General features: G+C 49.1%; 1 protein-coding gene and 1 long non-coding RNA gene across 9 annotated transcripts in view; both read right to left on the bottom strand.

The window, feature by feature from the left end:
- The window catches only part of DEPDC5 (DEP domain containing 5, GATOR1 subcomplex subunit), a 186,270-nt gene that overhangs the window by 131,012 nt on the left and 36,653 nt on the right, over positions 1-18,605 (bottom strand). For 5 of the 8 annotated variants that reach the window (XM_081842735.1, XM_081842739.1, XM_081842737.1 and 2 more), the window contains exons 33-43: positions 17,638-17,700; positions 11,070-11,221; positions 9,643-9,720; positions 8,263-8,395; positions 7,767-7,875; positions 7,361-7,585; positions 6,123-6,292; positions 5,663-5,834; positions 3,685-3,745; positions 2,889-2,971; positions 498-1,147 (exon numbers count right to left, since the gene is read on the bottom strand). The exons of 1 other annotated variant lie outside the window; for it this stretch is intronic. In XM_081842735.1, the coding sequence (XP_081698861.1) occupies positions 855-1,147; positions 2,889-2,971; positions 3,685-3,745; positions 5,663-5,834; positions 6,123-6,292; positions 7,361-7,585; positions 7,767-7,875; positions 8,263-8,395; positions 9,643-9,720; positions 11,070-11,221; positions 17,638-17,700 (1,539 nt within the window). In that variant the 3' untranslated portion in view covers positions 498-854. Of the gene's footprint in view, positions 1-497; positions 1,148-2,888; positions 2,972-3,684; positions 3,746-5,662; positions 5,835-6,122; positions 6,293-6,329; positions 6,359-7,360; positions 7,586-7,766; positions 7,876-8,262; positions 8,396-9,642; positions 9,721-11,069; positions 11,222-17,637; positions 17,701-18,605 lie in introns of those variants that run through there. 2 more of the 8 variants (XM_081842740.1, XM_081842741.1) reach the window with 2 other exon arrangements.
- Positions 11,360-16,701, bottom strand: LOC309330951. The gene is made up of 2 exons (XR_014151663.1): positions 15,756-16,701; positions 11,360-13,307 (listed from the first exon to the last, which is right to left on the bottom strand). It is a non-coding gene; the product is annotated as an uncharacterized lncRNA (long non-coding RNA).

Here is an 18,605-nt window from a genome sequence, read left to right as displayed (position 1 = left end):
ATGAGCGCCGCAACCCCAGAATCGGTCACGACTGGACCTAATGGTCAGAGGTCCCTTTACCTTTGCCACTGTATTATTTTTAGCCCAGGTCCAATGCTTTGATTTCTCTCCAATGCTTTGATTTCTCTCTCCCTCTGGAATGGGGGTGGCCAGCCCTCATTTTTAAAAAAGAGAGTCTCTAGCTCTGCTAAACAGTTATGAAGCAAAAAGTGTAGGTAATCATCTAAGCAATTTCTGTGAAATGAACAAACCTGGCTGCTCCTGAATCAGTTTTTAGCCAATGAATGACGTCAGATAGATAAGTGAGGAGTTTGCATGCCAGGCAACAGTAAAACCCAGGTTCCTAAAGAGGTGCTATTTCCACTCCCCTTTAATGTGCTTTTCCTGCTTCTACTGTATCATCTAGTCACTGGATCCAACCATCTGCAGCTCTGTTTTGCTGCCTGCCAGCAGCCACATGCAAGCAGCGAGAGCCAATGAATACAACACTCCGACAATGGGAGGAGAACAGTGTGTTTTTATTCCATAAATATTGTACAACATTTTACATATGCACAAAAAACTCCCAATGAGCATTTTCAGAAGATGAAAAAGTTTTTGCTCGTTTTTCTGAAAAAGCTTCTGCTCTTCTTCCACTGCTGTCTGATGTCTATCAGGCTGTCCTCCATTCAGGCGGAAGTCGCCTTCCCATAGTAAGACTTATCCATTTGCACCTGTGAAAAGCGCCCATTTGTGGCATCCTGAGACCTTGCTCCCAGGAGCCTGCCCAGGATTTCTAAAGATGCTCTTTGCACCCACTCTTCCAGGACAGCTAACTGCAGCTACATTTGACTTCTGTGGCTGGTGGGGATTCTTCAAGGGGCGCTGGCGTGCATCTTCTCCAGACAGCCTGTCCAGAAGGAGACCAGCCGGTTGTCCTTGTTCCAGCAGAAGTCGGTGAAGTCCTTCAGCAGCCGGTCAGCAAACTTCTCGTCCCCTGTGGCGCTGGACCGCCATGTTTTGGTCAGCATGGTGTTGTAGGCCCAGTTATAGCCGATGCGCTCCTCACAGAAGACATTCTGGTTGGTGGAGCTGGTGGAGTTGCGCCGCCGTCGCTGCTGCCCAGAGAACTTCCGCTTGGAGTATGGCAGCTGAAGGAACACCGTCCCTGAATCAAGAGGAGCACATTTTTTTAAAAAAGCAGCAACAATCTCATATTGCAGTTAGGTTAGTGATGGGTACATGTCAGTGTGTGATACATACTGGGACCCTGGTCAACTGACAGCAGAGTTAGCAAGCCTGCTAGTTCTGTTCTTAAAATGAGAGCTTGCCTCCTTTGTAAAACCTGCTTTGCTGTGGAACTAGGTTTTTGGAAACAGCTCCAGCATGAGCTAGCAGTACAGCTCTTGCAAAACATCTCTGCTCAATCAACCTTATTGCCACAAGCTTGCTCAAAGAGGGAGGGGGTTGGTGATCACATTTTTAAATTTTTTATTACTAAAGTCAGAAAGGCTAGTCAAAAACTTTAGGCCTCACTATCAGGCACTCTGAACTCCCCCCGAGCCACACCCCTCACTGGGCTACCCTTGAACTCTAATAATATTTATTGCGTTGATTATTATTATTCGTAGTAGTAGTAGTACCCCACCCATCTGAGTGGGTAGCCCCAGCTACTCTGAGTGGCTTCCAAGACATATAAAAGCATAATAAAACATTAAAGGTTAAACAACTTCCCTATACTGGGCTGCCTACCCTATATAGGGCTGTCTTCTAAAGGTTATATAGTTACTTATTTCCTTGACATCTGATGGGAGGGCGTTCCACAGGATGGGTGCCACCACTAATAAGGCCCTCTACCTGGTTCCCTGTAACTTCACTTCTTGCAGTGAGGGAACTGCCAGAAGGCCCACGGTGCTGGAATTCTGTCTGGGCTGAATGATGGTGGTAGAGACACTCCTTCAGGTATACATGGCTGAGGCTGCTTTTCCCTTCCCCACTGCTATAGGCCCTTCCAGCTGAGGAGCAAATCAGATGCAGCGACGCAAGCCTGTCGCCAGAACTTTGAGAAAGACCTTGTGCCATTGGATGAAGGAAAGCCAGTGGGTGGGGCCCCCAGGGGAAGGCAAACCTTGCCCTAAGCTCACTCCCCTCTGGAGAAGGACAGAGCCCCTGCCAGCTGCCTTCCTGGGTCCTCTCTAGCAACTTACTCTTTGGTGACTGGTTGGTAGGCGGGCTGTAGGGGACTCGATTGGCCGAGGCACTTGGGTGTTATGGGATTCCTCTACAGCCCACTTACCAACCAGTCCCTGACCAATTGGAGCCAAAAGCAAAAGACACAGCTAGAATGGAAGAAAAGGGTACCTCTGAGCCCATTCTGAGCCTTGGAACTGGTTTTCAGAACCAGGATTGAACTGATGTCAGAAGTCCAATCCTGGCTACTTTGAAGCATTCTTTATTTCAGAAGCCTAGTCTTGGTATGAGAAACTGCACCCCTTGCTAGTCTCTTGCAAATCAGATTGGCACCCCCTCCCCTTGGCCAGTCTTTCTGCCCACCCAGTGCTTTTTTCCCTAGAAAAATAGGTGCCGGTACTCACCATGAAGTTGTTACTGTAAGTGTCACACTTTTTAACTAAAAAAAAAAAAAATAGAGGTGCTGGTACTGCGTACCCTTGAGTACCTCCTTTTTAAAAAAAGCACTGTGCCCACCTCTGACCTAGCCCACTACTCTGCTGCAAAGCTTTGCCTTCAATGATAAAGCAGTTATCGCTTGCTGGGGGCCTTTTGCTGACTCATCTCCTCATTCAGCATATTTCTTTGCTGGATGTTCTGGTGGCTTTATACAAGGACAGGACGCTTTGTGTCTTGAGGGTCACAAGCCCAGAAGGAGAGAAAAAAAAAAGAGTATTCACCTGTGACATGAATGTACTGGGGTTTGTTCTCTGAAGGGAAGTTGAATGCAGAGGCAGAATATTTATCTTGCACAAACCCAAACCTAGAGAGAAGAAAACATTGCAGAAGGAAATTAGCAAGGAATCGCGGAAGGGCTGTACCTTTTCCTGCAGAAGGGTCCCAAACTCAGGTCCCAGCAGCATCTTCAGGTAGGGCTGGGAAATGACTCCTTTCCTAAAACCCTGGAGAGCCAGTCTTGCCACTCAGTGGGAGCAGTGCTTAGCTAGATGGGCCAATGGGGGACAAGGCAGCCTCCTAGGATAGGGCAAGGGCAGTAGGTCAGGGGTAGAGATAATCTGCTTTGTCTGCAGAAGGTCCTGGGTTTTTCCCTTGGCACCTCCAGGTGAGACCCCTTGCCTGAAACCCTAGAGAATTCCTGACAGTCGGTGTACTGAATTAGGTAGACACAGTGCTCTGACAAAGAGTAAGGCAGGTTCTTCCTATGTTCCTAAGTGACAAGAGGAATGACTGCATTCTGCACATGAGCAGGAACCTGGCAGCTTGTTTGCAGAAGGTTATATAAAGAAGAAGAATAGTTGCATGTGGAGGAGCAGAGACGCGAACCCTGTTCACCAGATTACGAGTCTACCGCTCTTAACCACTGCACCACACTGGCTAAGACTCCTGTAGAAAACCTTATTGATCTCATTTCCCCATCCCTGATCACTCTCCACCCCCCCCCCCAACAAGTGACTGCCCTTCTTGTGGCTCAAGGGTTAAACAGATGCTCCTCAGCCTGCCCTCTTCTAGGCTTACCTGTGTGCGATCACCTCCTGAAGGAGATGCATGCGGTCCCAGTAGGTCTCTGGCTCAAAGCCTGGAAGAGAACAATTGGGTGACTTTCCAACCCTGCTAGCAGGATAGGGTCAGATTGCACCTAAAGATGTCTGGATGTGTAGGGAGGAGGGTCAGGTTGTTGCACCAGCCCTCCTTTCTTAAAACACATGCATGTGGGAGGGCCATAGCTTAGTGCTGGAACTCATGTCAGAAAGCAGCAGGGATGGGTAGGAAAGACCCCTCTCCTTCTCTGCCAGAGTTGCTGCTAGTCTCAGGGGAGACAGTATTAATACTGGGTGGAGGGAGGAAAAGGATGGAACCTCCACTGGTCCACTATGCCATATTTAGAGGTTCTAGTTCCAAGAGCTGGCAAGACTCAGGTTGGAGACAGACAAATGAAGCAGATTAGCTTTCGTAACTGGGCACTCCCCTTTTTGGGGATCTTTGCCTCTTGTTTGTGGCGAGGAAGCCCCTCCTGCCTTTTGGCTCATCACCAGACAGGGAAAAGCCACCGGCTGTTCCCTTCCTTTCATGTTCCCAGAAAGCACCTTAAGTCTGAAATATTTTGGGGTGGGAGGGAGGCAACTATGGTAACAGTGGAAGCAATTGCACAGCAGAAGTCTGGATCACTCCATATTGGGTGTGGGGAGGGGGAGGCAGGCAGGGGTAGTGGTGGTGGAATGAGGGACATGACCACCTGGCAGGACGTTCATCATGAAGTCTTAAATGGAGAGGTGGACACTGCTTTAACACGGTCATTGCTAGAACAAGAAATCCATTTGTGGCTCTTGGGAGACTACAGCGCCCCACCTCCCCTTAAGAGTGTTGAAAGCTGCCAAATTCCAGTCTTCACCAACCTCGTGTTCTCTAGAAGTTTTGGACTACTGCCATCACCTCCAGCCAGCATTATGATGCTGGGGATTGATGGGAGGTGTAGTCCAAAAGGAGATTCTGTCTCTACTGAAATGGCATCAGTCACACCAGTTGCAGTAGAATGATCCGCCCTCAGAGGAGTGCACCTGTTGCACCTCTGTATGAGTTGCTGCCCTAGGATTCCTTCTAGTCAGGTGAGCAAGAGGCAGATTTGGAGGCAGATCATCCTCTCAGATCCTACATGCCAGAGCTGTGTCCTGGGTGCACGAGGGACACGGGCTCAGATTTTTAAACCAGGAAACGAGGAGGGAAAAATACAGCACCTCCAAAACGCCCCCGCAGAGTATACACCAGATGACTAGGAGGAGGAGGAGGAGGAGGAGGAAACCCATCAACTTTTGGTAAAGGCAGGAACTAAAACTGGAGGAGGATCCAGAAGGAGGAGAAGCCTACACAAATCTATGAGTGACTTATCAGGGAAATTTTGGGAAAATTAGGACACACACAATAATTTAAGTGAGTGTCGCCCATGCCAATCTGAGACAGGGCAGGAAGGAGGGAGAGACTGAAAATGAGGAATGCTTGCCCAAATCCAAGCACCACAGTGAGCAGAGTTTTGAAACTGAGCAAAGGGAATCTCCTCCTGTCACCAGCAGGTGCAAACAACACCTTTCCAAATTTAATTATTATGATTTATTTGTAAAAAAAAAAAAATTGTATACTGCTGGTCAACAAAATAAATCAAAGCAGTTTACAGCAATAAAGGCATAAAACCAGACATGAAAAGGTTAAAACAGACATCAATTAACCATTGCAGAAGTGTGCACTCTTAATTGTCAGCATTGGCCTGGCAGAATAGAAGAGTTTTCAGCAGGCATTTCAAAGCTGGACAGAAGGCACCCGCTGAATCTCTATCGGTAGAGTGCTCCACAAGACTGAAATATCCCATGCACCCAACTTCAGATTCCACAGGACCCAAGCAGAGCCAAGAGCGACACTGCTGGGCTTTGTGCCGGAGGGACAGGGCAGACACTCCACTCTCACCTGAGTCACCAAGGTGCCACTGCCTCCCTCTCTTCCTTACCATCAAAGAGGTGCTCGGTGCCCTCCTTCACCAGGCAGCTAATGTTGAGAGGGATAAAGAGCTGGGCTCGAAGGGGGTCTCCGTACAAGTAACTGGGCAGCGCAAACGGGCCTTCGAGGACAGGAACCAGCAGAAACCCGCAGGAAGTGGCTTTGCGATGCCAACCTTGGACCTGGAAGGAGAAGGAGCAGAGCCACACTGAGGAAAAGAGAGGGGGGGGGGAGAGGTAGAAAGGCCTAGAGGAGCCACTGGCCAGGGCCCATATGAGGGCACAGCAACACCACAAACTTGTGGTTTACGACCAAATTCTTCAGCAGGACAATGGAAACCTAGATAACTCCACAATTCTAGGTGTAACTACAGAAGTGCTGTTATTTCCTCACACCAAAGAAACAGGCCCACCCTTCAACTCTCTATTGCCAGTTCTCAGCAAGGAACAGTCCTACCCAACCCCTCTCACCATCTCAAAGAGAACGGCCGCCGTCACAGCCATCCAGTGCAGCTTGATCTCGAAGGCGGCGTTGAGGGAGAAATTGCCGTGGTAGTAGCAGCTGCACCACTCCAGGCGGTCCGTGCGGTTGTTGATGTCCACGTCCAGCGTCACCGTCCGCTGCTCTGGCACTGTGGCAGCTGCCGTGGGTCAGGGAACCAGAACAGCAGGAAGCCATTAAGAGTGGGGGAACTACAAGGGGGAAGCTTCTAATGAAAGGCGCAAGGGACCTTTGCTGAACTCTGAGTAAACAATACAGAAGGGTCTCCGCAATGGGCCTGATTCTGTACATAAGGCAGCTTCCTATGTATGCTCAGTGGGAGTTGCTGGTTTTAGGGGCAGCTGTTTTAACCAGCCTTTGCCAACAGTGGACTGGACCCCTCAGAACAAGGTAGGCTCTCCTTCGCTGGGGGTTTCAGATGAAGGTTGGATGGCCATCTGCCAGCGATTTTTTAGCTGCAATTTCTGCATTGCAGCCAATTGGACTAGAGGACCCTTGCAAGTACCCTTCCAACCATACATTTCTACCCCCTCCTTTTAATGCAATTTTTATTGGGGGGGGGGGAAATCAGAACATTGGAGATGGACTACACCCAATATTATATGGTGGCAAGATGAACAGTTCGGTTAAGTCACATTTAACGTTCTGCCCAAATCGGAGATTAATTCTTATCTCTATTTGCTGGTGGTCTTGAAAAGTGAGGCCACAGGATAGATTTGACCATCTAAACTTCCAGCTTCTCAGCCCCACTCTGGAAACTTGTTGAAGCAGTATACAGTGGTACCTCGGGTTACAGATGCTTCAGGTTACAGACTCCGCTAACCCAGAAATAGTACCTTGGGTTAAGAACTTTGCTTCAGGATGAGAACAGAAATCTCATGGCGGCAGTGGGAGGCTCCATTAGCTAAAGTGGTACCTCAGGTTAAGAACAGTTTCAAGTTAAGAACAGATGTACAGAACGAATTAAGTTCTTAACCCAAGGTACCACTGTATTGCAATTAGATTTAGATTACCCAGCCCTACAATGATCCTGCTGCCCTTGAGATGTTCTGGGCTACTTCCCCCAACCAGCATCTGGAAGGTGCCTGCTTGACGGTGACTGGTTTAAACCCTCTCTTCCTCTTATGCACGCATCATGAACTTTGTGGCGTTTCTGACAGCCGCAAGGGCTCAACTCTCCCCAGGCCACCTGCAGCCACCATCTCACCTAACAGTGCAGCTGCCTGGCTCCGTCCTCCAAAGCTGCGGCTGAAGGAGCTGTGCCTGCTGGCGTAGGAGGCCGGGCGGCTGGGTAGCCAAGGCAGAAGGAAAGCCGGGATCTCAGAGTGGAGGAGCTCCTCGGCCACGAAGGCTACCTCAAACCACTTCCGCTGGAAGGCAGAAAAGTCGTCCTTGGCGGCTGTGTGCCACATGGCTGGCTGCTGGATTCCCACTGCAGGAAGAGAAGAAAAGGAGGCAAGATCCTTGTGAAATGGTGTGTTGTGTCAGCTTTGCAGGATGTCCAGTGCTACCATTGCAAGACCAGCATCCCTGAGGAAGCCCACCCCCCACCCTAACACCCACCCAAGCCTCCACAAGGGGCGCAAGTTGCCTTTCACCACACATAGCCTGACCTCGCTCCTGCTCCTTGTCTTCCATGATCTTGTAGAAGTAAAACCCATAGATGAAGGTCCGAAGGGCCTCTCCTGAGGCATGGGTGATGAGCTGCTCGTCCAGCATTTTCTGCAGACAGAAGCAGGGTTAGGGTCTCCAGGGCTGGCAGGAGGACACGTCGTCTCCAGGGCCTGGGGGGCAGGCTCACCCACCATCCCGGTAGGGGTCCTCTCAACTGCACCTAGTATTCCACTCCCCTATGACCTGAGTGGGTGTTTATGCACGCATTCAGCACTATGGGGAGAAGTGAAGAGCTGAAAATATGGCGGGGGGGCTCTGCCTTCCTCTCTTGAACACTGCCTGGGACCCCTCTGCCCATCGCTGAAGTCTTTTGCCTTTCCTATTGCCTAAGGGAGGCACTTTCCATGGCCATTAGCACCCGGGTAAAGCAAAGGTCTCAATTGCAGCTGATTCAGGGTAGCAAGCCACACAGGCATGTGTGAGCGCTCTTCTCACCTGCATGATGTCAATGGCCATGGCCTGGGTCTGCACCCCTTCCACCATGTTCACCAGCCAGTGGACCACCTCGGCGCTGATGAAGCAGGACGGGGAGAGCCCCTTCTGTTCTGACAGCAGCTGGATCCCTGTGCTGAAGCCCAGCGGGAGAAGGGACAGAATGTTAACACAGGCAGGGATAAAATTGTTCCCCTCTCCAGCCCTTGACTGGATGGGGCATGCAGGTGTATCCACGCCAGTTTACCTGCAACCCTCTTTGTGAGGGAGACAGCTAGAAGACAGAGGGGGGACACAAATTTGCCACTTGTGGTCTGCTCTTCTGGATACTAAAACTATCTGGGCTGGGGAAGGCTACAGCTCAGTGGCAGACCATCTGCTTTGAATGCACAAGGTCAGTCCCTAATGGCATTGCTAAGTAGGGCTGGGAGAAAGACTCCTGTCCAGAAAGCCACGGCCCGTCCGTGTAGATGAACACTGAGCAAGCTGAACCAATGGTCTAGCTTGGTGTCATGAACCGGATGGCTGCAGAGGAGTGGTGCGAGGCACCAGGTGGGGAGCCACCGAGGGAAGAACGCTCAGAGCTCGGGGAGTGGTCCAAGGGAGCAGACTGGAAAAAGGTGTCAGAGCTTAGTGAGCTGAAGGAGTCTGTGACAGAGAGCAGTCCAGAATCAGAGGCAGAAGAGGAGGCTGGGGGGGGGGGAGAGCAAGAGGCAAAGATGAGTCAGGCTGGCGAAGAGTCACGAGTGTCTCCCCCTCCTGCTGCAACAAACTCTCTTCCCGCCTTGTCTCCCAGAACCAGGAGAGACAGTAAAAGGGCAGAGGGGAGGTTGGTTGGATGCATGCAGGCACAGTCTCCAATTGCTTGGAAAAAGCCCTGGAGAGGAAGGGACTTAGATGGGCTGTGAGGAAGCAGGGACTTTCAGTCTTGGCAACTGATTTTCATGGAGTAAGACCAGCAGGAATGAGCTGCTCTGTTCACTAGGCCTGACACTCAACCAAGTCTGTGGAATTCGTGCTTTTGGAAATAACGAGTTAACTCCAACTCTTTATTACTGACTGGCACGCTCCTGCAACACTCTGTATGAGGCTGCTTCCCAGTTATATTGGCCTTTTATTCAGAAGCTTGAGGGCTAGAAATCTTATTTTTAGGGGCAAGGCCATAGCATCTGCTTTGCAAGCAGAAGGCCCCCAGGTTAAAGTTCTGACAGCATCTCTAGGTAGAAATGGGAGAGACAACCCCCCCCCCATCTGAAACCCTGGAGTCTCTGCCAGCCAGTGTGGACAATACTGAGCTAGATGGACCCATGACCTAACTCTGCATGGGGTAGCTCCTTGTTGACTGCCTAAGAGGCGAGAGAGAGAGAGAGAGGTTGCTCTTACGTGGGGTGCTTCATGGCTTCAAGGATCTCTATCAAAGTAGAGGATGAGGTCAGGGAGCTTGCTGAGGATGGCTGAGAGCTGCAAAGTTAAAAAACACACACACTATATAAATATATTTAGCCACCAGCTCAATTTGGCTCATTTCAGGCAGCCTTCCCTAACTACTTAAGGTCCTTCAGCTGCTTCAAACGTAAGAGAAAGCTGCTGGATCAGGCCAAGCAGGGGTGGGGCGGGGAGTCCGTCCTCCTCTCCTTTCATTGGCCAACAAGATGCCCCAATGGGAAGCCTACAAGCAGGACCTGAACACAAGGGCCGTATCCCCTCCTGTGGTTTCCAGGAACTGGTATTCAGAAGCATTGCTGCCCTCCAAACAAGGAGGCACAGCACAGCCATCATAGCTAGTACAGTGGTACCTCGGGTTACATACTACATACGCTTCAGGTTACAGACTCCACTAACCCAGAAATATTACCTTGGGATAAGAACTTAGCTTCAGGATGAGAACAGAAATCGTGCTCTGGCAACGCAGCAGCAGCAGGAGGCCCCATTAGCTAAAGTGGTGCTTCAGGTTAAGTACAGTTTCAGGTTAAGAACTGACCTCCGGAACGAATTAAGTACTTAACCCGAGGTACCACTGTAGTCATCAGTAAGGGAATTTGTGTAATCTGCTTTAAAACCCAGCCTAGGTTTGTGGACTTCACTGCTTCCTGTCCCATAGTTTAACTAGCTATGCGCTGCATGAAGCAGGACTTTCTTATCTCTACCTTTGTCTCTCTCCTTCAGTCTCTCTCCATTATCAAAAGTTTGTTCTCCTTTCAAAGCCATGCCAGGGCTTTCGGAAAGCAGGAGCCTAAACACCTACCAGCTTCTGTGGTTCAGGTACAGTCGCTCTGCTGCCCGTACAGATCTTACAAAAAGTTAACTCTAGACAATATAGCTGCGTCATCTCAAGACTGGGACAGCCCCGGAGATTTATTTTATTACATTTATTTCATAAAATTTATACAACGCTTTATTTGTTTGTTTTTAAACCTCTCAAAGCAGTTTACAAAAAAGACGATCAAATTATCAACGAGAAAAACAACCACTTTCAAAAAGTTAAAATAACAATAAAAAGCCGATTAAAACTTGCACCGACTCTCTAAACATCTGGATAGGCTTGTCTTAACAAAAATGTATTTAAGCGGTGCCGAAAAGAATATAGCGCAGGTTTCTGCCTGATCTCAAGTGGCAGGGAGTTCCAAAGTCTAGGTGCTGCCACACTAAAAAAATTAAATCTATTTCTTACAAATGAGGAACAGTTGTTATGTGGCACAGTTCCGCTGATCAGAGTGGCCGAGTGGGAATGTATGGGGAAAGGCAATTTCGTAGGTATACAGACCAGACAGGCCAACAACGAGCCTTTTTACCTGTGGCAACCGACTCACCTGTTCTCAATGGAACCAGATGTGGCAGATCCCTGGTCTCCTAAGTTCTGGGAGCTGGCAAAGGCTTGGCTGATGCTCCTGTCTGTGGACTGGCTTGCGTTGCTCAGCGCAACGCCCTCGAGAATGGCAGGGGCTGTCTGATCAATTGAGACCTGAGGAGGGAAAGAAAGGCAACTCCTCTGTGGGCACAATTCATTTATTTAATTTAGCAGCATTAATCTAAACCGACTGATATTGAAAAGCTATATATAAATACGACATAAAAACCCAATACTTTTTTTAAAAAAACCAACAACCTCAGAGATACAAAACATGAAAACAGTATTATAGAAACAGACATTCAGTAATTTCAGGTTCTGGATCAGGGAAAACCTGGGCAAGAAGATTAGACTTTAGAAGACACCTGGAGCAACCAATACATGATGCTTTGCCTATGGTAGAAGGCATTTCAGAGTGCTGGGAAGTGCCCATTTTGGAGTCACCACCCTGTGGTATTTTGCAGAGCGCAGCACCACAAGTGCAATTGCGCAGATGATCATCAAAAGCACATGGCTGCCCTCAAAGAATCCTGGGAATTGTGGTTTGCTAAGGGTGCTGGGAATGGCCGCTCTGTGGCCCCTTCCACATTCCCTGGAGAGGAATCCTGTCACGAGGTGATGAGAGGCAAACCTATCTGGCAGCGGCGTTCAGGGTCCACAGAATAACATTAAGAAGAGGCCGGCTGAATGAAGCCAACTGACCATTTAGTCTAGCATCCTGTTCTCACAGGGGCCAACCAGAACCCCAAGCAGGACCCAAGCACCAGAGCCATCTCTCTTCCCGAGGTTTCCAACAACTGGTCTCCGGAAAGCGCTGCTGCCTCCAGTTTTGCTCCTTTCTTGGGACACTTACTGCTTCCTCTCAGCTCATGGGAAGTGTTTTGTGTTTCACAACTTTACTGAAAAAACCAGAACCCTGGATTACGAAATTGTGCGAGTTGCCTCTTCTGTTTAAGATAAGCCCTCAAGAGAGCCAGTGCAGTGTAGTGGTTAGTATGTTGGAACTAGGATGTGGGAGACCAGGGTTCGAATCCCCGCTTAACTATGAAGCCCACTAGGCGTGTGACCTTGGATGGGCCAATCACTGCCTCGTAGCCCAAGCTACTGTATTTTTCGCTGCACAAGATGCACCCGACCATAAGACACACCTAGTTTTTAGAGGAGGAAAACAAGAAAAAAGAAAGCAACGCAAAGCCTCTTGAGCGAAGAGGGAGGAGCGCTCCAGCTGCGCTCAAGAGGCTTTGCGTGGCTATCCCTGAAGCTAGAAGAGCAGGAGGGATCGCTGCGCACCAATCCCTCTTGCTCTTCTGGCTTCTGGGATAGCTGCGCAGCCTGCATTCGCTCCATAAGACACACACACATTTCCCCATACGTTTCAGGAGGGGGAAAGTGCGTCTTATAGAGCGAAAAATACGGTATCTCACAGGGCTGTTAGGGGGAGGGGGTTAAATGAGGAGGTGAGGAATCATGTATGTCACCTGGAGCTCCTTAAGAGGAAAAAAAAGGTGGTTTGAAGTGTAATAACATAAAATTTGAGTTTTCGGGGAAGGGGAGAGGAGCTGAGACATTCTCCTCCTCCTCCCCTCCGACCAGTCGGGCTTGCAGCTTGTGTGATGACACAGAACATTTCCCCCCCCGCCCAAGGTCTGGAAAGTGGGATGATCCAAGGGAAGGCTTGGGAGTTGCGGTGGAATGAACAACAAAGAACCTTCTGGAAGGAATGCGAGCCTCAAAAGCCTCCGCGTCAAAACGAGGCCAGCTGCCCCCAAAACGGATCCCATCTGCTGCTAACAACACAGTATGTCAAAGCTTTGGTAGATGAGGCACTGGGGTGCATGTGCAAAAATGAAGAACTGAAGGCCTCAGCCGGCAGCGGGGCTAAGGGAAGAGAGGGAGCCATCACAGTCCAAATTAAGGTCTTAAAATTAATGATTGTCTTGAGCAACTATGAATCTGTTCCGACGCTGAGCAAAACTTCCATCTAATTTCATAAGCAATCATTAACGGATACCATCCTCCTAATTCCTTTGAAGGGGTGGTTCAGTGGTAGAGCATCCAACTTGGACCTGGGAGACTAGGGGTCAACTTCCCACTCAACGACAAAGCTCACTGGGCCTGGCCTCAGGTCTGTCCCTACCTGTCCTACCTCACAGAGGTGTTGTGGGGATTCAATGAGGAAAGGGGGAACCATGTATGTCACCTAGAATCATATAATCATAGAGTTAGAAGAGACCACAAGGGCCATTGAGTCCAACCCCCTGCCAAGCAGGAAACGCCATCAGAGCACTCCTGACATATGGTTGTCAAGCCTCTGCTTAAAGACCTCCAAAGAAGGAGACTCCACCACACTCCTTGGCAGCAAATTCCACTGTCAAACAGCTCTTACTGTCAGGAAGTTCTTCCTAATGTTTAGGTGGAATCTTCTTTCTTGTAGTTTGGATCCATTGCTCCGTGCCCGCTTCTCTGGAGCAGCAGAAAACAACCTTTCTCTCTCCTCTATGTGACATCCTTTTATATATTTGAACATGGCTATCATATCACCCCTTAACCTCCTCTTCTCCAGGCTAAACATGCCCAGCTCCCTTAGCCGTTCTTCATAAGGCATCGTTTCCAGGCCTTTGACCATTTTGGTTGCCCTCCTCTGGACACGTTCCAGTTTGTCAGTGTCCTTCTTGAACTGTGGTGCCCAGAACTGGACACAGTACTCCAGGTGAGGTCTGAACAGAGCAGAATACAGTGGCACTATTACTTCCCTTGATCTAGATGCTATACTCCTATTGATGCAGCCCAGAATTGCATTGGCTTTTTTAGCTGCCGCGTCACACTGTTGGCTCATGTCAAGTTTGTGGTCAACCAAGACTCCTAGATCCTTTTCACATGTACTGCTCTCAAGCCGGGTGTCACCCATCTTGTATTTGTACCTCTCATTTTTTTTGCCCAAGTGCAATACTTTACATTTCTCCCTGTTAAAATTCATCTTGTTTGTTTGGGCCCAGTTCTCTAATCTGTCAAGGTCGTTTTGAAGTGTGATCCTGTCCTCTGGGGTGTTAGCCACCCCTCCCAGTTTGGTGTCATCTGCAAATTTGATCAGGATGCCCTTGAGTCCATCATCCAAGTCGTTGATAAAGATGTTGAATAAGACCGGGCCCAAGACAGAACCCTGTGGCACCCCACTAGTCACTCTTCTCCAGGATGAATAGAAACCATTGATGAGCACCCTTTGGGTTCGGTCAGTCAGCCAGTTACAAATCCACTGAGTGGTAGCATAGTCAAGACCGCATTTTACCAGCTTCTTTACAAGAATATCATGGGGCACCTTGTCAAATGCCTTGCTGAAATCAAGGTAGGCTACATCCACTGCGTTCCCTTCATCTACCAGGGTTGTAATTCTGTCAAAAAACGAGATCAGGTTAGTCTGACATGACTTATTTTTCAGAAATCCATGCTGACTATTGGTGATCACAGCATTCCTTTCTAGGTGCTCACAGTTTGCTTAATGATCTGCTCCAGAATCTTCCCTGGTATTGATGTCAGACTGACTGGGCGGTAATTATTTGGGTCCTCTCTTTTCCCCTTTTTGAAAATAGGGACAACATTTGCCCTCCTCCAGTCTGCCGGGACTTCGCCTGTTCTCCAGGAATTCTCAAAGATGACTGCCAGTGGTTCTGAGATCACATCTGCCAGTTCTTTTAATACTCTTGGATGCAGTTCATCTGGCCCTGGAGACTTGAATACATCTAAACTAGCCAAGTATTCTTGTACTATCTCCTTAGTTATTCTGGGCTGTGTTTCCTCGGCTGAATCATTTGCTCCAAATTCTTCAGGTCGGGCATTGTTTTCTTTATCGGAGAAGACTGAGGCAAAGAAGGCATTGAGGAGTTCAGCCCTTTCTGTGTCCTCTGTTTGCATTTCACCATCTTCTCCTCTGAGTGACCCCACTGTTTCTTTCTTCTTCCTTTTGCTATGAACATAGCCATAAAAGCCTTTTTTGTTGCTTTTAACCTCTCTAGCAAGCCTGAGTTCATTCTGTGCTTTAGCTTTTCTGACTTTGTGTCTACACATGCTGGCTATTTGTTTGAATTCCTCTTTGGTGGTTTCCCCCCTTTTCCATTTTTTGTACACATCCTTTTTTAATCTTAACTCAGTTAAAAGTTCTTTAGATAGCCACCCTGGCTTCTTTAGGCACCTTCCATGTTTCCGTCTCATTGGTATTGCCTGAAGTTGTGCTTTTACTATCTCCCTCTTAACAAACTCCCAGCCATCATGAACTCCCTTTCCTTTTAGTATTACTGTCCATGGGATCTCACCCAGCACTTCCCTAAGTTTTATGAAGTCGGCTTTCTTAAAGTCAAGAAATTGAGTCCTAGTATGCTTGGCTGCTCCTTTCCGCTGTATAGTAAACTTCAGAAGAGCATGATCACTCACGCCTAATGATCCTTCCACTTCTACCCCACTAACCAGGTCATCAACATTGGTTAGGACCAGATCTAAAATGGCTGTTCCTCTTGTTGCTTCTCCCACTTTCTGGACAACAAAGTTGTCTGCAAGGCCAGTGAGGAATCTGTTTGACCTTATGCTCTTGGCTGAGCATGAGCTCCTTGACCTTGAGTTCCTTGGCTGAGCATGAGCTCCTTGACCTTGACCTGACCTTGAGCTCCTTGGAGAAAAAGGTGGGAGATGAAGGCAACAAATAAATAAAATCTCAGCCGCTTTCAAAACCCTCCACCACCATCTCTAAATCAGGGTTCTGAGTTGAGAGACAATCTGTTTTTTGTTTTCCCAGAGGCGTTTCAATTCACACCACAGTCGAGTGATTTGCAACCTTCATTATCTTTCTGAACACAAGAAACCCTCTTCAGGTTATTTAAGCAGTTATTTAAGTTCTATTGACTCTTATTTCACTTTGCAAGAAGGCAACAAAAAACCATTAAAAAGGGAGGGTGGGGGAAAGAGGAACGAATAGCGGCATTGCAGCCCCCTCCCCACCTGGGGACGGATGGCTTCCTGCAGGCCCAGCTTATGTGACACCTCCCCGCTGCCCGCACTTCACACCCTCACACCCTCCCCCCTCACCACCTACATGACACTGTCTCAGCAGCCAGGAGGAACAGATGCTCTGCTTGGAATTGCAGAGCCAGCCTCGCCCTGGATCCCCTCCAGCTTTCTCTGAAGAGGAACGAACAGCTCTCATTATATATTAACCGGTACTGCATGTTCCCAATGGCAGATTAAAATTCGTCCTCCCTCCCTCCCTCCACCTCCTGCAATTCCAGCATCCTCTGCCTCTCAAAACTGTTAGAAGCAGGTCACACACCGAAAAAAAGGTCTTGCCTGGCCACAGAAGAGGGTGTGAGCCTCCTGGGATGCAGAACCCTCAGGGCCCAATAGGAGAGAGGACATCAGGCCAGTGGCCCATCTAGCCCAGCCTCCAGTTCCTCAAGGAGGCCAACCAGTTGCCCCTTCTGGGAAACCTGCAAGCAGGGGATGAGTGCAAGAGGAGTCTCCCTTCCTGTGGTTTGCAGAAACTGGCATTTAGAAGCATCGCTGCCTCCGACCGTGGAGGCAGAGCAGAACTGTCATGGCCGGTGGCCATTGATATCTTGCCCTGACCTAGCCACTGTGATCCATGCGACGGTCACCTCCAGACTGGATTATTGTAACTCGCTCTATGTGGGGCTGCCCTTGAGACTGACCCAGAAACTCCAGCGGGTGCAGAATGCCGCGGCGAGACTCCTTACAGGGTCCTCGCTGCGAGATCACATTCACCCGGTGCTATACCAGCTGCACTGGCTCCTGTGGAGTACAGGATCAGATTTAAGGTGCTGGTTTTAACCTTTAAAGCCCTATACGGCCTAGGACCCTTGTACCTACGGGAGCGCCTCTCCTGGTATGTCCCACGGAGGACCTTACGGTCTTCAAACAAAAACATCTTGGAGATCCTGGGCCACAGAGAGGTTAGGCTGGCCTCAACCAGAGCCAGGGCTTTTTCAGCTGTGGCTCCGATCTGGTGGAAGGCTCTGCCACAAGAGATTAGGGCCCTGCGGGACTTGACATCTTTCCGCAGGGCCTGCAAGACAGAGCTGTTCCACCAAGCCTTTGGCTAGGGCACAGCCTGATTCTCTCCTTTGGCAATCTTCACAGAACTTCACAGTGGCTAGCCCGATGGTTGCCATCAATTTGATTTGGAGTAATTTTTAAAATGATTTTAGAATGTTGCATTATTTTATTGTTGTTAGCCACCCTGAGCCCAGCTTCAACTGGGGAGGGCGGGATATAAATAAATTTTATTTATTTATATTATTATTATTATTATTATTATTATTATTATTATTATTATATCCTTATTCTCCTCTGTTGTTTTGCCTAACCCTCTTTTAAAGCAATCCCAGCATCACTGCCTCCAGTGGGAGGGAGTTCCATAAGCACCCAGGAAGAGCAGAAGGGAAGTGGTAGCAGAGGGAGAGATAATGGGGCTCCGCTAAAAAGACCAGCTGCAGCAAGGGGCAGCAAGGGCCTGTCAGGAAACTGACCTGCGTGTGGAAGGCAGATGCTGTGCGTGGGCTCCGGACATACTCCACAAAGAAGGTCCCATCCTGAAGGCATCAGAGCAAAAAGCCGTGGGTGGCAGCAGCAGGAACAAGATGGGGGAGGAAGACACACGTTTGTGCAGAACTGTCACCATCAGGAAGAGGAGGAAGGGTAAAGGAGGCGGCAAGGAAGGGGGAGGAAACACCTCCAGCACCCAGAGAGGGGTCTCCCCCAGGGTGAAAAGAGCAAGCACTTTGAAGCACTGCATGCTGGGCCAGGAGGGCTTCAGCACCCTGAAAACAAAGTCATTAGGGATCCATGCACCCTGGGAATCAAAATTCTGCACTGAAGAAAGCAGGAGTCTGCAGCATGCGTGACCTCTGCATCTTGAATCTGCTTTGCTTGCCACGGGAAGAGCGAAATGACACAGATGCTTCTTGCAGGCATTAAACATCTAACTCCACCATTCCTCTGGTGTCTGGGATTTCGTCAGGCATCTCCCACATGCTTTCCTCTCAGGCATGAGGGCTAGAAACTTGCCCTTCAAACAAATGGGCAAGCAAGCAAGCAAGCAAGCAAGCAAGCAAGCAAGCAAGCAAGCAAGCTGAGATTCCAAGCAAACCAAATTTTGTGCTCAATCCCTGTCCACATTCTGGACTTTTCCACTGCCCTGACCACAAGGTCCTAGCATAACAGCATGGGGGCTCTTAATTTCAAGAAGCAAGGAAGGTTGCATAGCAATGGGAAGGCATGCAAAACATGCCCGCTTTCCTGCAAGCACATCATCCATTCAAAGTATGGGGAAGGGGCGCAAGGGGGTGTCTTTCCTGGAGCGGGGAGGTCTACTGTATGTTGCCAAGGGAAACCCACAAGCAGGACTTGAGTACAACAACAGAGCTCTTCCCTTCTGTGGTTTCTAGCAACTGGTATCCAGAGGCATTTACTGTCTCCACCAGTGGAGTGAGAACAT

The sequence above is a fragment of the Podarcis erhardii genome (assembly GCF_964252035.2).
Source record: "Podarcis erhardii genome assembly, chromosome: 15".
In the NCBI taxonomy this organism is placed as follows: Eukaryota; Metazoa; Chordata; class Lepidosauria; order Squamata; family Lacertidae; genus Podarcis; species Podarcis erhardii.
Note: the sequence above shows the minus strand (reverse complement) of the source record. Positions and strands in the feature narration are given on the sequence as shown.